The 20,686-nt window shown below is 37.4% G+C and overlaps 1 protein-coding gene across 32 annotated transcripts in view; it reads right to left on the reverse strand.

Moving 5' to 3' along the window:
- The window catches only part of MBNL1 (muscleblind like splicing regulator 1), a 209,848-nt gene that overhangs the window by 138,444 nt on the left and 50,718 nt on the right, over positions 1 to 20,686 (reverse strand). For 17 of the 32 annotated variants that reach the window (XR_006270424.1, XR_006270423.1, XM_043473960.1 and 14 more), the window contains exon 2: positions 13,918 to 14,901. The exons of 6 other annotated variants lie outside the window; for them this stretch is intronic. Coding sequence is in view for 24 of the 26 variants with exons in the window: in XM_043473960.1 (XP_043329895.1) it covers positions 13,918 to 14,091 (174 nt within the window). In the remaining 2 variants the exon portion in view is untranslated. Of the gene's footprint in view, positions 1 to 13,917; positions 14,902 to 15,086; positions 15,403 to 15,426; positions 15,451 to 20,686 lie in introns of those variants that run through there. 9 more of the 32 variants (XM_043473970.1, XM_043473962.1, XM_043473976.1 and 6 more) reach the window with 6 other exon arrangements.

Raw genomic sequence — 20,686 nt, forward strand, 5'->3', positions numbered from 1 at the left:
CAAAGAAGGAATCATTAGTCTTGTTTTATAGAGGAGGAAACTGAGACGTAGGGAGTTAAAGTGATTGGCATGAAGTCACTAGGAAGTGACTGATGGAGTCAAGCCCAGACCCAGCTGCCTTTATGGTTTTGGCGCTTAACCGGGTCTTACTCTGTCATGAAAAGTTTTTAACTTACATACTTCTGCATATGGTTTTTGCAATTATTATGCAGATGCTACTTTGATTAAAAATTCCAGGGTAGCATTGGGACCAAGTAAAAACTATCTGTGGCAACATTACTCTTGGCACCAATATTGATTTGCTATAAAATATTACTGTAAATTTCATCCCAAGGAAAAGAGTATAGAGGCCAATCTAGACACTCAGAAAACACCGAAAAAAAAAAAAAAAGTCACTAAAGCAAACTAATGAAGAAAATGCCCAGAGAAATGAAATCAAAGGACAAGGAAAACCGCTCACCTTTCCCTGTGATCAATTTGGTTCTAAACACAAAGTAAGTTTGACTTATATACCAAGGGTGAATTTATATCAATTCAGTTCAGCCGCTCAGTCGTGTCTGACTCTTTGCAACCCCATGGACTGCAGCACACCAGGCCTCCCTGTCCATCACCAACTCCCGGAGTTTACTCAAACTCAAGTCCATTGAGTCAGTGATGCCATCCAACCATCTCATCCTGTCGGCCCCTTCTCCTCCCGCCTTCAATCTTTCCCAGCATCAGGGTCTTTTCAAATGAGTCAGTTCTTCTCATCAGATGGCCAAAGTATTGGAGTTTCAGCTTCAGCATCAGTCCTTCTAATGAATATTCAGGACTGATTTCCTATATATATCAAAAACAACTTTGGTAAAAACGTATCTAACTAGCTGTTTGAAAAAACTGACATATTCAAGAAAATGGCCAAAAGGTATTAAGCTTCTAGTCATTTAAGCAAAGCTTCCCTGTAACACCAGCTCTTGATGTTAAAGGTTTTCTTTTCCCTTTTGTCCAAGCTGTCATTCGTCCAAATGAAACACTGTGTGAGAATAATTATCTATCTCTCACAGAGCATTTTAAATCATATAATGAAATTAATATTTGAGATACTTCTCTTAAGAGTTCAATGCAAACTAACAATTACTAAACACTCAGGCAGTCCAGAAATTTGATATTTTTAAATCCACGTTTTTTCTGAGTGCAAACATGCTCTTTTTATTACATCATGAACAAAATGCAAACAGTGATTCTTCTATTTAGTCATTTTTACTTCAACTACAAATAACTCAAAAGCCTTAAAAACAATGTTGTGAGCAATTTTAAAATTAACTATTCATGTGAAAAAACTTTCCTCTTACTGGACACAAGTACTATGCAAATATACACAGAATTAAATTAGCTACTAAAACATTACAAGCTAAGTTTTAAAATACAATATTAAAAGTTATCACAAACACTTAAGTGTGACCTACAATAGGAAGATATATAATACAAATCATTGTCAAAGAGGTGGGTGAATGGTTTAATCTAGATTTCAATTTCATATAGCACAATTTTAAAAGACTTTAGAAAAGTTAGTCTTTTTGTTTCTAGTATTATTAAAAATGCCCAGTGAAACTCATGAAATATTAAGAAGGAACTCTCACTCGTTTACAAAATAGTGTCTCATGATTCTATGCATTAGAAAAATATCAATTATACTACTTCTTGAATAAGAAAGGATATTTAATGTAAAAAAAAATCATAAAGATAATTATATAACAAAAACCTCCTTCTCTGGTGCCCTGTACTTCACTTCCAAGCTTTGTCTTAGAGTACTGAAATTTTTGTTTTTTTGTTTTTCTTCCCCAAAGCAGCCAATTTTGCTTTTCTAAATTGTTTTCAGTCAGGCATAATTATTAAAACTCTTCCTGATCTAAGTTTTAGATTCCCTATGTTATCAAACTCCCAGTTAAAATTTAGTATAAATTTCCCATTTTAAATTTAAAAAAAAAAAGCCTTATTAGCAATTCTTCAGGGATTTTTTTTTTTTTCTGAATTAAGTAAAAGTGTGGGTGATCATGTTTTAAAAAGTATAGTTGTCTTAAATTCAGGTAACTACAGTTTCTCAGCAAATATGCCTAAGTATACATGTCTGTCACTTTAATATACAGACTCACTAATAATTAACACTATATTTTTGTATGCGAAAGTCGCTATGCAGTGCTTCATAACACCGTCAGCTTAAATGAGTTAAGCTCAGAGTGAAGGTTGAAGCATAGGCTCTAAAGATGGATTGCCTGTGTTGGATCCCAGTTTGGCCACTTCCTGGCAGTGCAAATTTGCACAGGTTACCTAATCATTCTAAGCCCCAGCATCTTATCTAATCAACAGATGATTATCAAGTCAGGCAAGTAAAATTAACCATTTCTGCATATGAGTAAAATTAACCATTCCTGCCTATCTCACCAAAGAATCAATCTAATTCAGGTTTATCTTGCTGAATTTTGGAATACGATGAATCGTGTACAAATCGTTTGCAATGTAAACATATTCTACTAATACAAGCACAGGGGTTCTCTGGCAGTACACATAACCAGAAGTGGAACTCATCCGCTCTTCCCACACAGACTACGCAATGGTTTCCAATGCTTTTCACAGCAAACCTTTCAGACATACATAAGGACATTTAATATCAACTTACATTTTACATGGGGAAAGTTGGATTCTTCTGGGAAATTTTAATATTGAAAGATAGAAGAGCTAAAACGATGTTTTATTATCCTATGATCATTTTAATCTTCACCGTACTTCTCAGAAGCTGGAACCTTTATAGTAACCACTAGTCTATCAATAGGTTTCCCAGGTGGCATTGGTGGTAAAGAACCCACTTGCCAATGCAGGAGACAAAAGAGACTCAGGTTTGATCCCTGGGTCCAGAAGATTCTCCTGAAGGAGGGCATGGCCACCCACTCCAGTATTCTTGCCTGAATAATCCCATGGACAGTGGAACCTGGCGGGCTTCGGTCCACAGGGTCACAGAAAATCGGACACAACTGAAGCGATTTAGCACACACACAGTCTCACAGAGTCTATCAACACCCTAAAAGGCTCTGTGTTATTCACCGACTGCCTACTGCAATGCCTGGTACATAGCAGGTAATAAATAATGAAACTGGGAGGAAGAATGGGCTGCTTTCATTAACTGAGATGCAAAGCTGGCAAATACTTTGGTCTGAAATTTTTTTAAAGGCCTAAACCTTCAGTATAAAGATCTATGTTTAGGGTGAAAATCTCTCTTCCAGCATTATTCCTCTTTATTGGGGAATACAGAAGCCAAGAGTAGCCAATGAAGATTCTAAAAAAACAGTAATAATATGTTTTCATTTCTCATTATGTATTGTTAACCTACTATATGTATGTTATATGTGAAGGTACTATATGTCAGTCATAGTTTAAAGATTTTGGAGAAGCTACTTAAAAAGACTCTATCATGCAAGAACTTGTAGATGACTCTTCTTCAGTGTGGACCTGACTCTTTAGTTTATCTGAGTTTAAGATGAGTTTGTTTTCTTGTTTTTGGAGTTTTCTTTTTTTAATATATTGGTGTTTTATGTGTACATTTATATTCAATTTATTACTGTGCTATGATTCATGGAAGACAATATCTGACAATAAAATTTCATAATAGTGAAAAAATTTAATAAATAAAATCATGATGATAATCTTTTTCTCATGGCTTGATTTAGATTTCATTAGTTTCCACTTAGTCATGAAGAGATATGAGATAATGTGAAGAAAGATGGTTCATTCAGAACACAGATCTTTCTTAACAGGATTCTTTATAAATAAATGAATTCTTTAGTTATTTCTTTCTTCGTGGTTTATTTCTCAGTTGCCTCCCTTAAAGGGGAATTGTTTTATGAAGGGCAATGTCATCTAAAAAGGAATCTTATTTTGGGCATGATAAATTTGGCTCTCTTTTTCTCCAAAATATTTTTTTTAACTTGGCCCATTTGGTTAAGTTAACACTGTTTAGTTATAAAGACTTCCTGGGATTGGAAGATGTTACTAGACTTATTTGCAGTCTATGAACGATTTTAGAATATTAGATGAGCAAAGATATTGGAAAGCAAATAATCATCTGAATGCTGTAACATGGAAAAGAATGAATTATAGATGTAATTTATCTGTCACAAGCAGATCCTAAACACTGATTATGTCCATACTTGTGCACAAAATTGAAAATGACAGAAAAGCTTCCCAGCTTCTCTAACATTAATTTTTCATGTTTTACTTTGCAAAATTTACAGTCAACTATTAATAGCAGATGCTTCTTACCTTATCTGAGAACAGCCTGGACTTAAGTATAAGTGATTCTGAAAACCAGAAACCTCCACCTCATGTCTGAATTTAATGCAGGGAGACAAATTCTAACTTAAGATGCCTGGGGTCCTATGGAGTCTTGAGAAAAGAGTTTTGGATCTGAATAAATAGTGAGTCTCAATTGAACAAGTTAAAGTTTATAAACATTGTTGAACAAACTGAGAAAACATCAGAAGAATCCTTCTGGGCCTAAAACTGTGATCTGGGGTTAAAATATAGGTGGTTTCCAATAGACCAAGAGTGATGCAGAAACAGCTGCCCCAGGCTGATGGCCTGTGACTATGGGAACTCGCTTATTGGGGATTCTCTCTAGTTCTTCTCTTCCCAATTGTGGTCTTGGAATTAGTAGTTATGAGAAGGAAGAGAGGAAAAAAAGGAAAGATAAACCACTGGAGACATTTCTCTCTTTTTTCCTTAAGTCTCTCTTCCACCGACCCTCCAACTGCTATTGAGAAGTTCCCCTCCGAACCCCACCACCACACCTAACACACTGATCTCCCTTTTAGCAATCTGTCCCTGGAGGGCTGTGTTTTTAATATCTTCCTCTGACCTAAGAAGTGTTTAAGTTACACTCCTTGAATTGTGAAATTCCCATCCCCTATCACCTCCTAAACATCTTTGTTCTCATATCTGCTTCTTTATTGCTGATACCTTGAATATATCCTGTGATACAATGGCAAAAAAACTTTTTAATCTAATATTTTCACTATCCGCCTATTTTTCCCTATTTTTACAAGTAATTAGAAAGAAATGGTATTAAAAACAAAGCTATGCTTTTGATAATTTTAGAGAAAAAAGAAAAGAGAATGGGAGAAATTTGTTCATTAATATGAAGTTCCACAGTGGAGCAGACTCAGGACCAAAAACCTCTACATTCGAAAAGAAAGCAGGTTGAGCCCTTAGAAAAAAGAAAAGTTACCTGGAAGACATATATCAAAAAAGTCTTCCCACCCTGGGGAAACTTTAGACGACAGCCCCTCATCCCATGTTGTTGCTGTTCAGTCACTAAGTTGTGTCCGATTCTTTGCGACCCCATGGACTGCAGCACGCCAGGCTCCTCTGTCCTCCACTTTCTCCCAGAGTTTGCTCAAATACATGTCCATTGAGTCGGTGATGCTATCCAACCATCTCATCCTCTGCCTCCCCCTTCTTCTGCCCTCAATCTTTCCCAGCATCACGTTCTTTTCCAGTGAGTTGGCTCTTCGCATCAGGTGAACAAAGTACTGGAGTTTCAGCCTCAAAAACAGACCTTCCAATGAAATTAAGGGTTGAGTATTTCCCGAATATTAAATAACCCTCATTCCATACTCTTGTCTGTCGTCACTATGATTCTGAGCCACTGCCTTACTGAAAGCCAGCTCTGGGGCAAAGCAGGCCAAATGTGGAACTGAGAAAACCTATTGCACTGGCTTGCAGAATATGTCCAGGAGTTTGGGAAAGGCCACTTCTCCTGCATTAGGCCCTGGTGAAATTGCACAGTCCCAAACTGAAACTTGAAATATATTTTCCCATTGAAAGAGTTTAACAAAAGCAGTTGGCGGTCTATGACATTAATATTACTTAAGATGTATGATGAGATGGTATTCACAATGCTTCTGGGGACCCTCCTGGGTTTAATTAATAATCAGAATTTCCAGGGTACTATTTGTACTGGACTATAACTCAAGCATCTGATAGGTTACTCAGGCTTCCCAGGGTTGGACTAATGACTTAATCACACTGCTTCTGTGGGAAAATGCTTTCTAAATGATTAAAACTTTGGAATATGGGTTTTTTTTTTTTAATATACATTAGGGGATAGCTATTTGGTTTATACAGTGACCACTTATTTAAGATGATTAATTCAAAATGTTTTCCTACTTTAAAGAAATATATCTGAAAGTTGGTGGCAGCATTCTTGCTGTCATTTTGTGTTCACTCATTGATTCATTTGTTGACTTAAAATATAACTACTTTTGAGTATCTACTGCTTTAGGCCCAATGCAGCAAATCTGCCTGAAACATTAATTTTTATTCTAAAGCACTGCTGTTCAGGTGTTTTCTTTGCTGAATCTTTGGGATGTGGATATATAAATTAAGAAGTAATGTTTTACAGGACAGTTGTTAAAAGCATAGGCAGTGAAATGAGGTTACCAGGCTTGGAGTTTATCTTTTACTGGTTGAATGACTTTACACACATCACTTAACTCCTCTCTTCTTCAGCATGACCATCAGAAGAATGACAGTGATACTGGTAACTCTTCAAAGAGTATTTGTGAAGACCTAATACTATGAAAAAATTAAAAGCACTGAAAATACCAACCATCATAGAATGATTTTTAATAAATAATAACTGATTTCATTTTGCTTCATACAGAGTAAGTAAGAGTAACGTATATCTGCAGAAGAAGCAGAAACAGGAATCAGAGTAACTACAGCTTCTTTTGTCAAAATCATTTGAGACCTGTTTTTTATGACTTACATTCTTGTTATATTCCAGTTACAAATATTCAACTGTGCATATAAATATATACCGGCAATAGGAAAAATAAAGCAAGCAATTTTTTATTCTGCATTAGTAAAAATCAATCCATTTGTGGTATGCTAGATTTTATTGACTAACTACATCATGATTTCAAAGGGGGAAAAAAAAAAAACTCTAGTTAGCCAGGACAGGAAAAGTGATGACAGGTTTACCAAGATAAGATACAAGTTTCTCTTCAGAAGTGATCTCTCTTCAACTACTCCCATACCCAGGTGCTTTTCAGGGGGAGTTAGTTGATTCTGGAAGTTTTCTGGCGGAAAAATAAATCTCTCTAACTCTCCCATCCCAGTGACTGACCTCCTGAATATCCATTTCCCTCCTCCTACCTAAACTACCCAGAGGCATGGTTTCAATCAGGGCAACAGTTAAGAATACAGTTTCCAGCCCTCCCTGCTACCAGTAAAGAACCTAGGATAAATCACTGGGCAGAGCTCAAAAGACTTTTGCTAAAAAGAGCCTAAGTGGACCAGGCGGTGGCTTTTTTGCCCATGGCTCTTCCTGCTTCCTAGAATGCAGATGTGATGGCTGGAGCTACAGTGGCCATCTTACAATTTTTAAATAAACCTGTGGTTGGAAGGCATGTGCTCCTTGGGATCTAAGGGTGAAGAAATCCAAGTTCCAGTGACTGCAGAGTCATCACATAGTCCTGGACAACCTACTCAAATATAAATCCTTAGTCTGTTTATGCCTTGGGCTTCCCTGGTGGCTTAGTTAGTAAAGAATCTGCCAGCATTGCAGGAGACCTAAGTTCAATTCCTGGGTTGAAAGATCCCCTGGAGAAGGAAATGGCAACCCACTCCAGTACTCTTGCCTGGGACATCCCGTGGACAGAGGAGCCTGGTGGGGTATAGTCCATGGGGCAGCAAAGAGTCTAACAAGACTGAATGACTAAACCACCATCACATGATAGAGGAAAGGCTTCTCTGTTACTCAATGTTGAATGTAGTTCCTCAAGGACAAAATGTCTAAATAATTTCTATATGACTCCAGAGAGAAATGTAAAAAGGGATCTGAACCAACAGTTCTGATCTTGGGCATATAAGAAGCTGGAAAGAACTCGGGGATAACACAAGAAGAATAATACTGATCAGACATGGCCAAGGCTGAAAGATATTCAAGAGAAGGCCTTTCAATCAAATAATAATGTGTAAGGGGTTATAACTATTAGAATTTTTCAAAACAAGTCCTTATAATACATAAAGTTTTATCTCTAACAACAAACCAAATGCTATCTCAAAGTTAAAATCGGTCAAAAATGTGCCACAAGAGTATAAGTAACGGTGTAGGTGATGTGCATTTGATATTACTTGTATAGGAAAAATAGTATTTAAACTCTGTAGTTGTTTATCATAAATAAATTTTGGAACAAGATGTCCTCACCAAAATTACTCTTGTTTATAGTGAAATTCACCAAGAAATTGCTATTCTAACAATCTGTTATACTTTAAGCAACTAAAGTATTTCTAACAAGCCTTTTCAGTTGCTTTTACTGAAGCTTTGGCATATTATTAACCAGCATCTGGGGAGGGAGATGGGAGGGAGACTCAAGAGGGAAGGAATATATGTATACCGATGGCTGATTCATGTTGAGGTTTGACAGAAAACAACAAAATTCTGTAAAGCAATTATCCTTCAATTAAAAAACAAATTAATTTTAAAAAATAACCAGCATCAGTACTAAATTAAAGACTGTCTACTTAGTTACCCATTTTCACTGACATAATTTTTGGCCTTGTTAACATAGAAATTGCTCCCCTATCTACAAGCACAAAATGTGTTTCTGCTAAAGTTAGGGGAAAAAAAAAAACACTTCAAAATTTGCTCAATAGGATCTCTTTGTAAGAAAATAAGAAGCTTTGTCTAAGTCTGTGGGAAGGCAGAGACATTGCTCAGCATGAAAGGTAACAGATTAGCGATGCTGATAGCTGAAATCCTCTACTTATCCTTGGCAAGGAAAATGACAGCATTTAAGCTTCCCAAACTAGGTCCCGAGGTGTCTGGGCTGAGTCTGAGAAACATTCAATTTCTCACCTCTCGCGTGAACTGGGCGCATGTCACACACTTCCTGAATACAAGATTCACCCCACGCTGCACAGCCTCTTTCAAGTCAGTAACAGCCGTCAGGAACAGCGTCGCTTGTACATGGAATCATTTTGAGACCATTTGTGGAATCAGACTTTTGTGTATGTTCAGAAATACAATTAAAGTTTGAACTCGATTATAAGTGCCACATTGCTTTAGGTTTAAACTGTTTTTAGTTTTGCCGCACACAAAAAATGAAACAAGATTAAATACAAAATAGAAAAAAACAGAAGTGTACCAAAATCTTATGAAGGAGAAAAAAAAAAAAAAAAAACTCGCTCCAGAATGAGTGCCTTACCTATCATGATTCAAAACATGCCTTGAAATTTGTCCAGAAGTTTAAAAACCTTTACTCCTTTAAAAATATTATTCTAAAAAAGTCAAACCATAGAATATAAATAGGTAAATGAATAAAGTTGCATTACCAAAGCAGCTGCAGCTACTGAGAATTTCATTAAAGAAAGGTTCGTGTCAGAGTTGATGATGTCACACTTGGCACATTGACGGGGTTCTTTACAAAGTTGTGGAGTTTCTGCTCAGAAAATTTAACTTTAACATGCTACACACACATTGTACACAAGTTATGCTCAGAGTTAGCTCATCTCACTGGAGGGTAATGAGGAAGCCCTGTCATCCTGTCACTGAAACACACATCGAATATACACCTAGAGTTACATGTACACAATAGAAAACTCTGTCAAAGTTCTAATATCACATGGCAGGCGCCCTTAGCAAAAGAGACGACGACAACAAATTCTAAGTAAAAGTTATTCCAATTAAGAGCCTACTAGATCCAAGTTTTAATTCAAAAGTAGATGTTTAGCCTGAAACTTGCAGATATCGTTTCGTCAGGATTATCAGTTAAATTGGTTTAAAAGACATGACAGAAAGATTATGCCAGGATTTGGAGCAGCAGCAACACAGGCAATGGCTAAGTTGAAGATAAAACTGTGCTAACAATGGAAGATTTCTAAAGTCTAACTGTAAACAGCTTGAGACCACTTTATTAGGTCCATTTACGTCTGTCCCCACATAACCATCCAGAAACTTGGTCCAGAAACTTGGCTTATTTGTATTACTAACTTTGGGTTTTCTAGCTGTTCGTTTACCTGTATGTTTACTTATTGTATGTCTTCTAATAGCTAATTTTATTTTTTCACATATTATGCCATGTCTTCAGAGGAAACTTAAATGCATCTACCTGTGCCCTTGATTCCATGGCACTTCGTAGTAGAATCTGGTCTCTGATGTGTCTATGATAAATCTGATCAGCTGGACTAACTGTACACACAAACATGTATAAAATGAACAATGAATTATCCTAAACAAAATTGCCTAATTTGATAAGAAAACAAGGTACTAAACTTTTCAAAGGTAAAAGAGTTTTGCCAGATTTTGGAAAATAAATATTAAAGGTTATATTCCCCCTCCCTCAACACCTGAAAGATAAATGGATATTTGAACAAAGAATAATTCCATAAGCTATAGTGTATTTCTGCTGACCAGAAGATGAATGAAAGCTTACTTTTTTGATAATATAAAAAACTTGGCATCACATTAGAATACATCCTGTAGGCTTTCTTTATATCAACTGTCTTAGTTAAGAAATTATTGCTAAAGAAAAAAGGTAACTTGCCATTAACTACTCTTTGAATCATCATTTCTGAAACATAATATTCTACAAGCAGCTTATAGAATTGACATTTTCCTTTCGACATATTTCTCTTTCAGTATCCCTTTTATAAGCCATAAGGGGAAAAAAAAAACCCTCTTCATCATTAAATAAAACACCTTTTCTAATGTTCAGAATACCGAAAGCAATAAAACACTCAAACCTCTAATTCGTAAAGAATTTAATTCTCAACATGAATATACTTTGTTGTAAATTGATACTGCAAGTGCAAAAGCAAAATTGAGAAAAATGAAGCACTTAGAACATATGGTTTAATTTATAAATGAGCACTCATATTATAGCTTTTGTTCTATTTATTGCTATCTTTCTATTTCGTGACTTGTTTCTGTACAATATTCCTCATTATTATATATTCCCATTTTATTTTGCAACACATATACTGTGATTCGGAATTCTATTTTTCACGTAGTAAATGCAACTAAGTTAATTATTTAAACTTTAAAATCACCAGTATGTAACTAAAATGCTACTATAGCTGATTTTCTTCCTATTCCCTTTAGAATATGCCAATTTGATTTCTTCTACATAAATACTTTCTTGAACTGTTCGACTTCTGTTTTTAATGAAATGAATTCTCCTCCTCTCTGTAGAAGTCTGCTATAAACCTAAGTCACCTGGGAGCCTGGCCAAAGTCTGAAACAGCACAGCTGAAGGGTACAGCCATTTCCCAGGGTCCTCTCAGAGAGTGTTTGGTTTGCTTTCCTAACTTGCTAAAAATAGGAGATTACACAGGCTACCTCCATCTCAGGGCTCAAGAACTCACAAAAGGCTGGACTATGGATTGGAGCAATACATAGAACACATTTTATTAAAGAAGTCAGGATATTACAAGTTTTCTGAATTCCTTCCGTTTACTCTCTGAAACAATACAAATGATCTAGCGGTTACTGGCATGGAAACCTCATAATGCTCCCAAATTTCAGAACTTCAGGCATGAGTCACAGAATTACTTTAACTGTTTTAAAATATGTTTTTGATCTATTTTAGCCACAAAGTCTAACACAGGAAGACTACTACCTAAAAGGTAGGATTCCAAATACTGTATCAAGAATCACATGTGTTAGCTACAAACATATACACATATAGATGAAACATGGTCTTTGAAACATGAATACCTAATTAACACATTCCAAAAATTTTAAATTAATTTTTAACAGAGTCATTTCACTAACACTTAAGAAGCTGCTGTCATTCTGGGGATGAAGCTCCACTAGAAATAAATTTGTGTTTATTTTTCTTCTTCGTATTCAAATTGAAATATTTTACTACATTTTAGACGCTATAAATTAAATTTCAGTTTCTCTTAGAAAGAACAAAGAGTATGGACAACATTTGCACTGATTAGCTGCTACAACCAGTTCATTTCAAAAGTAAATTTAAAATCTTAAAATTGTTATTTAAAAAAGTCCTTGATGTGGCAGTTGAATCTTGTTAACCACACAGCATGTCATTAAGCAATGCTGCTGCTTTGCTCAAAGGGGGACTGTTCTGTGGCCACAAGTGAGCAGCAACTAAAAAAATATTTTGAGAGGGGAAAATAGCAACTGAATTTTAATGTTTCACAATGTTTCCAAATGCCGTGGAGGCAGGTCTTCTGTGAAACCACTCAATGTCACAGCTAAGTTTAATGTCCTTCGTTTTTCAGCTACCAGTGCACCATCAACTGTCTATGGGATTAAAAATTGGATTTACTAGTAATTGGGTCAAAACAGGGTTACTTACGGACAAAGCTGGTTATTGACAAGCATAATTAGCCTTTTGCCCCTCATTTTATGGGTCCCAGTCTCTAATTACACCTAAATTCAGTCGGCAGAATTTAGGATGACACGGTACAACTACTGTGTGCCCTTCATGGATGCCTTTCAAAAGAAGAGGGAAAAAAACGCCCAGGGGTAATTTATAACTTTTGTTTACTGATCTTTAGAACTATGTCATTAAGAACAACCTAACATTATATTTTTCCAGTTGTTAATGCTTTCTTTCATATTCTACTTTGAAGATAATATCCTTGAGTCTTTGGTGAAAACTTTAGCAAAGTGAGGAGCACAAACTAGACCAAGAAGCAATTTACCGAAATAGTAAACTCACAGCTTAACTCATAACACTGGGGTGAGATGTGAGTTAACTTATGTGTTAAATAGTTCAGTTAATTCTCCCCTATAGTATGAAAGAAAAATGTTTATAGCACTTTTTTTTTTGCATCAGACAACATATGTCTATGAAACCTTCACTTCTATATATTTGTCAAAATGAGAGCAACCTCCTTCTCAAAGGTTCAGAATTACACCTGCATATTAATATTCAAAGGTGATTTAATTAAACCAAGTATGTACAGAGTACCTAGGAATCTTCACATTTGCAGTCTTGACCTTACACATCAAAATAAAGACATGTATTCTATCTTTTAAAAGACTCACTTTCAAACTTGAAACCTGAAATACAAATCCAATGGTATTTTTGAATGTCAAAATATACTAAAGCTAGTATTACGGTACCCACAATAGCTAACTGTTTACAGCCCGGCTGATGCTGTTACAAATAAAAAATAATAATAATCAGGAGCCAACAGAAAATAAACTGCTAAATCACTTCACATTCGAATTTTAGAAACAAAAAGTCCAATTAATAATAGTACTTTTTATAGAGTTTCCACTGATTTATAAAACTCACATTCAACGAAGTTTATGCCTCTGATAGTATACTATAAGAGCAATTCAGAACCTTACTTCTAGTTACATTTTTCACAAATGCATTGCTTCTGGCCTTAAAATAATATGCTCATATAATAAAAAGGAAATCCATAATGTCAAAATATTAATATAAAAAGTCTACCCAAGTTTAGCTGACAAAATCTGCTTTTCTTTTACAACTGTACAGCACGTTTTCAAACAAGCAAAAACAAACCATCCCCACCTAGCCACTGCTGTAGCCTCATATACAGTCTACGCTTATGCTGACACATACATGTATCTATAGTTACTATTTCTCTAGACTGACTTAGCCATTACTAAGTAAAAGTATGCTGACACTTTCTGCTCTAGAAAAAAAAAGAAAATCACAGCATTAAAAGACAGATAAAAGTTATCATAACAAAGTTTGGCCAGACTTGGCTCTATTGCTTCTCAATAAAGCCCCCCACCCCAACACCATAGATAGGAACACACCGTATAACTAAAACTATTAACAAAGCAATCCATAATTCCAAACTCAGTGGACTGCATGTCCATATCCCCTTTATTCAATTATTGCGTATCCTTAAAATAATATAATATTTACTCACTTTCAATGAATCAAAGCAGGCGATTACTCGTCCATTTTCAACTTGGCAGCTTTTCGAAGGATGTGCAAATTTACATTCCGTGTCTGGCCGTGAGCAAGTCCCCCTTTGGAACTCTCTACATACTTCCAGTGTTAGCCATTTTGTGTCCCGAATTGGTGTGACACTAACAGCCATGTTTAGATTTTACAGGTAGTTAAAATTTTCAGTGAAACCAACAAACCCAACCCCCCTCAAAAAAAAAAAAAAGTAACAACCAAAAAAAAAAAGTGAACTGATAAAACTGTAAAATGATGAAAATGTCCCCTTCAAAATACTTTTCCCCCACTCCCTGCTTTAAAAGTACATGGAAAATTGTGTTCTCAATATCAAGGAAAAGATCTCCCACTAGAAATTCACAGCATGAAACTGTTAATTCAAAGAGGTTTTGGTTTTTAGAGAAATACTAGGATCGTAAGTAGATGAACGTTTAAAAGTAGGGCCTCGAATCAGCCTTGTGCTGTCAGTAACCCCTTCCCAGTGCCAATTTGGAGCCCAAAATGCAAGCATGAAAACGTGGCAGACCCTCTGACACCGAATTTCCAAGCTGCTTTCAGCAAAGTTGTCTGAAAAGGAATCTCCTCACAGCTGAATTTGCAATGGAGTTTGGTGGTGCAATCGGTATTGATTAGTTTGGCATAGACAGATGCAGCAGTTTAGAGCAAAATCGAGAAAATGATTTTGTTTTTCCTCCTTGATTTCCTGGCAGAAGATATCTTACTTTTTCAGCAAACTTTTCTTTTAAAACTAAAGCAGCCTAGGGCAGTGCCAGATACTCAGAGCTTTTCTCTTGATTATAAGTAGAAATGGGGGCGTCTGGGCTAGAGGTGGAGGGTGGATGCACTGTCGTCACAGTCTAGCTGGCAGCAAGCAAGGCAAAAGCAGAGACTGCTCTAGAAGCGGTTCCAAGCAGCAGAGACGTCAGGAAAGGCACTTCTTAGTACCAACCTGTAGAAAAAAGAGATAGGTTAAGATTTACTAAGTAGCTCTTCACTGATGTCCTAAGACAGTATCACAACCTTGCCATGTGCTACCAGACTAAGTCATATTCAAGCCAGCCTCCCTCTCTCTCCCTCTCTCTCTCTCTCACACACACACACACACACACACACACACACACACACACTACTTACAGTGAGGCATATTGCAGCCAGCCATCGTAGATTTATTAAAAAAAGGGGCCGTTTCCCCTTGTGAAGCAATGCATGATAGAGAGATAACCAATCACAGACAGTGTTGCAGCAATATTCTGGGCAGAAAGCCAATAGTGTGGGTTGTCTTATGAAAGGTCGCGCCTGTCAGACGTTCATTACTATGCTATAAGCACAGAAAATGTCCATCAGATGTGACTTATTCCACTGCAAGAGGACGAGCATGTGGGTTTTGAATTTACCCAACATGCAGTTAGTGGACTAAACCATGTTAGTTTCAAAACAGCTTCCCAAACAAGTCCAAGCACTTGAAGATCATTACCAGGAAATAAAAAGCAAGGTTTAAAAACTGCAGCCGACTTCCAAGCTGCTTTCCCTCCGGCTCTGGGCAGGGACAGGCACTGAACAGCCTGCTCCTGCTGTCCCGACACGTGAATAAAAAAGGAAAGGGGTGTTTACAAATGGTACATTCTCCTGACCTATCCAATTCACTTCCTTCTCCAGCCTAAGTCCTGCCCCTCCACTGAAAGTGGCACTCCTACTGTAAAACTATTCCATTCAGCCCGCAGACACTTTGTCAATATATCACAGGCAGGCGAGATATGAACAAAAGCATCCTTTATTTGAGCATTTTTTAAGCAGAAGCTGAGGTCATGTGGGGGAAATAAGGAGGGCAGTGTTGTCAGTGTGTCTGGCAAATCTGAAGTCAACCTCAAGGGAGAGAGTGATTCCATCGCAGAAACATTAAATAGTAAGTGAGCAGTTTGATTTGGGCAGTACGATGCATTTCAGAGGTACAAATGAAGCCAGGGGGTGGGGGTGAGGGGGTGAGGGACCCCCTATGGCCTAAAGATCTCGTAACTGGGCACCACAAGACTGCTCCCTATATACAGCAGGGCATTTCTGCTTTTAACAACTTACTTTCAATCAGAATGGGAAAACTTTCCCAAAAATGCTTAGTAGTTACAGAACAGCATACATATTATTTTTTCCCTTTTGAATGCTACCAAAGGAAACAAGGCTTCAAAAACTCTAGAAGTTTCACACTCCAAAGAGGCAATAACAGTATAATAAACAGTATCTGATTACTTCTTCCAGGGCCAAAAATGGCCAACGGGCATGTAACATATTTATAACTTGGAAATTAGAACACAGAATATGAATATATATACACATACATATAGATAAAACATGTATACTTAGCAGAATTTTTTTTTGATTTAAGATTAACACTGTCATTTTTAACATTATTTTTTTAGAAACTACCAGGTACTAGGTTTATAAAATATTGTAAAGGCCACAACTTTTGAGAAAGATTTAAAAAAAAAAAAAAAAACTCATACTGATGCTCCAGAAGTATTTTTTGTTTTCAAAAAATTTTCTAGTCCTATTCCTGGCGTAAAAACAAAGCCAAGTTAGTCACCAACTCTAAGACTTCTTCACCTTCCTTAATACTTGCTCTGCATTCAAAGCTTCTTGACTCCATCATGCTGTGAGTATGTGCCACATCTGTGGTCAACATCTCTTTTGTCCTTCTCTCTGCAACCACGGCCTCCATTTCTCTGGGGTCCTGCTCAGTCCTGTCCAACTCTTTGGGACCACACAGACTGTGGCCCACCAGGCTCCTCTGTCCACCTAATTATCCTGGTAAGAGTACTGGAGTGGGTTGCCATTTCCTCCTCCAGAGGATCTTCCCAACCCAGAAATAGAATCCCTGTCTGCTGCATTGGCAGGCGGATTCTTTGCCACTAAGCCACCTGGGAAGCCTATCCACATGTCACTTCCTCCAAGACGCTATCAGGATGTCACTTCCTTCATCCCCACCCACCCAAATAGTAACACTGCCTCCTCCCAATTACCTCTGCGCCCCAGTCAGTGTCTGATTGGCATTTATATGACTGACCCATGAGAAGACATGTTCCCAAGGCCAGAAACAGCCTCACACATCTTAGTAACCTTAAGTGTTTGGTTTAGGGATGGAAAACAGATGGAGCCCCATAACTTTGGTAAATTAAATGATCAATTTCTATGTCAGAACTGGCATTAGCACAAAAATACAGAAACACATGCAGGAACACACCCCTATAAACACACATGAACATGCATAAACACAAACTTGAAAAAACACACACACCCATTACTACCTCCGTAAGTTACTGTGTTCTAGGGCCACTCAGGTTTCCCATTGCCTAGGAATCCTCGCCTCCGCCTGGACCACCCCCTCTGACACTCCAGCTTTTCTAAAATTTCCTCACTATCAAGTCCCTCCTCCTTTGGGTTCTTCTCACTATCAACAATGGATACGATCTTACATGTCACAGATATTTCATCATAAAAATAGTAGCTCTCGGGCATGAACTCTATCTCACCTTCCTACCACCCATCTTTAAACTATCTTTTTGTATCTTTCTTCTTAGTCTCCCAGTTTTCTCTTCTACTGCCCAAGGTTAAACTGCTACCTTGACCGGCTCCTTCTTAAATCCGCTTCCTCTCTAAATTCCTGATATATATATTCCTGCTTTTCCTCTTAGCTCTTAAAAGTGCTAAAAGAGCTCTAAAATGGAAGGGGTGGCATGGCGGGAAGAAGGGGACCTTGCCGAGTTATATGTCACCTCCCTGATGTTCCTAATCCATCATTCCCAAAAGTCTGAAGAGTCACCTACATGTGCTGTTTTTCTTGCTTCCTCCTCTTCCATTCACTTTAAAAAAAAAAAAAAAAAAAAGTATCGGTGTGACCTGCACAACTATTGCCTTACTGCTCAGCGGCCTCATCAATGCTCCCATCAAAGCCAAATCTAAAGACTGCACAGTCCTTGGCGTTACTTGACCTCTTAACAGCATGCTGCACAACCCCCTCTTTCTCCCTTCCCCTTGTTTTAAGCTGACACATTTTATCTTTTTTGGCCTCTCCCAGCCCTGCACCTCTACCTTCCCAGGGAGAGAGGGACTGTGGGTTCTTAGCATACACCATACAGGTGGGAGCCTCTGAAACTTATTACATGCTAAACCTTTGGATTGACACATACTTCCTCATCCCTTCTTCTTGTCTAAACTGCTACTCAAATATATCCTTCTCTAAAAAGGCTATGCTAACTCTGCTAAACATTCTACCCCCTCACAATATTCTCGGTACTTTGTATCTCTTGGAACTTTTGTCCCCAAGGTTATAAATTCCACAACAATAGGGTGTTTATCGCCACTTTTTTTTTTTTAACCCAGTCCCTGGAACATAATGTTTCTTAAATGTTTCAGACAAAAATAATTTTCTTCAACCTATTAGAAATACACATGTTTATGAGGACATGTGTCCAACCCCCAGGAAAATTGCATCATGATCTCTGAGATCCAAACAATGAGGAAAAACAACGGAGTGGGACACAGAGGAATAACCTCACTGCTTGGAGGTTATGTCTAAATACAATGACAAAATTCATTTCTAGCGTTGTTTTCCCCTTCTACCATGTTACAGACTTAGTAATACTCAAGCAACAAAATATACCTTAATTACTGAAATGCTTACAAATGGCTGTTCCGATTATATTTTCTGTAGCAGAGCAGTTCTTTTAAGTCAAAAAGTATTACTGAAAAAGTACAGCTCTGTATTTTTAAGCTGAAAACACTATTATAAAATGTATTAGTCAAGGTGATAATCAAAATATTTACAATTAGCCGGACATGGACAAGTGAGTGATCAGAGGGTACACTGACTTTTATGAAATACTCCATCTACACCTGATAATATGTGTTTCTGCCTTTGACACAGGGCGCTGGGGGTAACGAACTCATATTTTATCTGAAAAAAAGGTATTTGAGTAAACTGCTAATATCAGAATGCTATCTTGTAATCTTTTTATTTATTCAAACATAATTTCAAGGAAGACCAGAAATCTTCATAACTTTAACAAATTAAGATTTTATAAGATTTGGATCAATACTTCAGTGGTAATGGATTTTTTGTTCTATAGATAGAGATACTATTTAAATGTGTATGGGTATTGTGCAGATTGTAGGAAATCTTGCAAATGTATCACCCTAAAAATATGTATTGTTTGCAAATAATTATTGAAAGAAGCACTGCTACTGTAAACGTATTAGCTAACAGGTAAACTGCTTCTGAGGTAAATTTTTGACGGATATTTCAATATATTACAAACTTCCCTGAACAAAAACAAAGAAATGGAGAATTTAACTGTTTTAAGTGAGAATCAAATTTTAATAGGTTTTTATGGTAAGAGTCTTCTTTTACCTAGTGATCAAATTCAAAATACTAAAACTGGAGAGTTCCTTACATCATGTGACACATTCTATTGATACAAACAAGCATATTCCTCCCAAGAACCAAGATCAGTATTTCCTTAAGTGATATTAGAACTCACATGTATTTTCTACTTTAAGGTAAATAGAAAGGAAAGAATAAAATATAAAGACAGAAGAAAAGAAACCAAAAATAGATTAAAGAATAAAAAGAAAAAACCTGAGGAATTACAGATAATTACTCTTATGGCAATTGATATATACTAGCAGTAAACTAGGAGAAGGAAATGGCAGCCCACTCCAGTGTTCTTGCCTGGAGAATCCCAGGGACGGGGGAGCCTGGTGGGCTGCCGTCTATGGGGTCGCACAGAGTCGGACACGACTGAAGCGACTTAGCAGCCGCAGCAGCACTAAACTAACAGTGGATTTGCTCCTTGGAAGAAAAGCTATGACCAACCTAGACAGCATATTAAAAGGCAGAGACATAACTTTGCCAACAAAGGTTCATCTAGTCAAAGCTATGGTTTTTCCAGTAGTCATGTATGGATGTGAGAGTTGGATCATAAAGAAAGCTGAGCGCCAAAGAATTGATAATTTGGAACTGTGGTTCAAAAAGAAGATTCCTGAGAGTCCCTCGGACTGCAAGGAGATCCAACCGGTCCATCCTAAAGGAAACCAGTCCTGAATATTCATTGGAAGGACTGATGCTGAAGCTGAAACTCCAATACTTTGGCCATCTGATGCGAAGAACTGACTCACTGGAAAAGACTCTGATGCTGGGAAAGATTGAAGGTGGGAGGAGAAGGGGACGACAGGGGATGAGATGGTTGGATGGCATCACTGATTCAATGGACATGGGTTTGAGTAAGCTCTGGGAGTTGGTGATGGACAGGGAAGCCTGGCGTGCTGCAGTCCATGGGGTGGCAAAGAGTCGGACACGACTGAGCAACTGAACTGAACTGAACAGTGGATTATTACATGTGTGTGCCCAATGGTGTCTGACTCTTTGTGTCCCCATGGACTGCAGCCCACCAGGCTCCTCTGTTCATGGGATTTTCCAGGCAAGAAAACTAGAGTGGGTTGCCGTTTCCTACTACTGGAGATCTTCCCAATTCAGGAATCAAACTCGAGTCTCCTGAGACTCCTGCAATGACAAGCAGATTCTTACCTCAGTGCCGCCTGGGAAGCCCTAACAGTGAATACATTCATACAGACATCTATCTAAGGGCTGCATACACTGTGTAATACAGGACAAACAGACACAAGCGATAAGACTAAAATTCTGTTTTGGAGAACCCGTTGGCCTCTATGAGCAAGGTGAAACTTCC

Source organism: Cervus canadensis, chromosome 7 (assembly GCF_019320065.1).
Source record: "Cervus canadensis isolate Bull #8, Minnesota chromosome 7, ASM1932006v1, whole genome shotgun sequence".
In the NCBI taxonomy this organism is placed as follows: domain Eukaryota; kingdom Metazoa; phylum Chordata; class Mammalia; order Artiodactyla; family Cervidae; genus Cervus; species Cervus canadensis.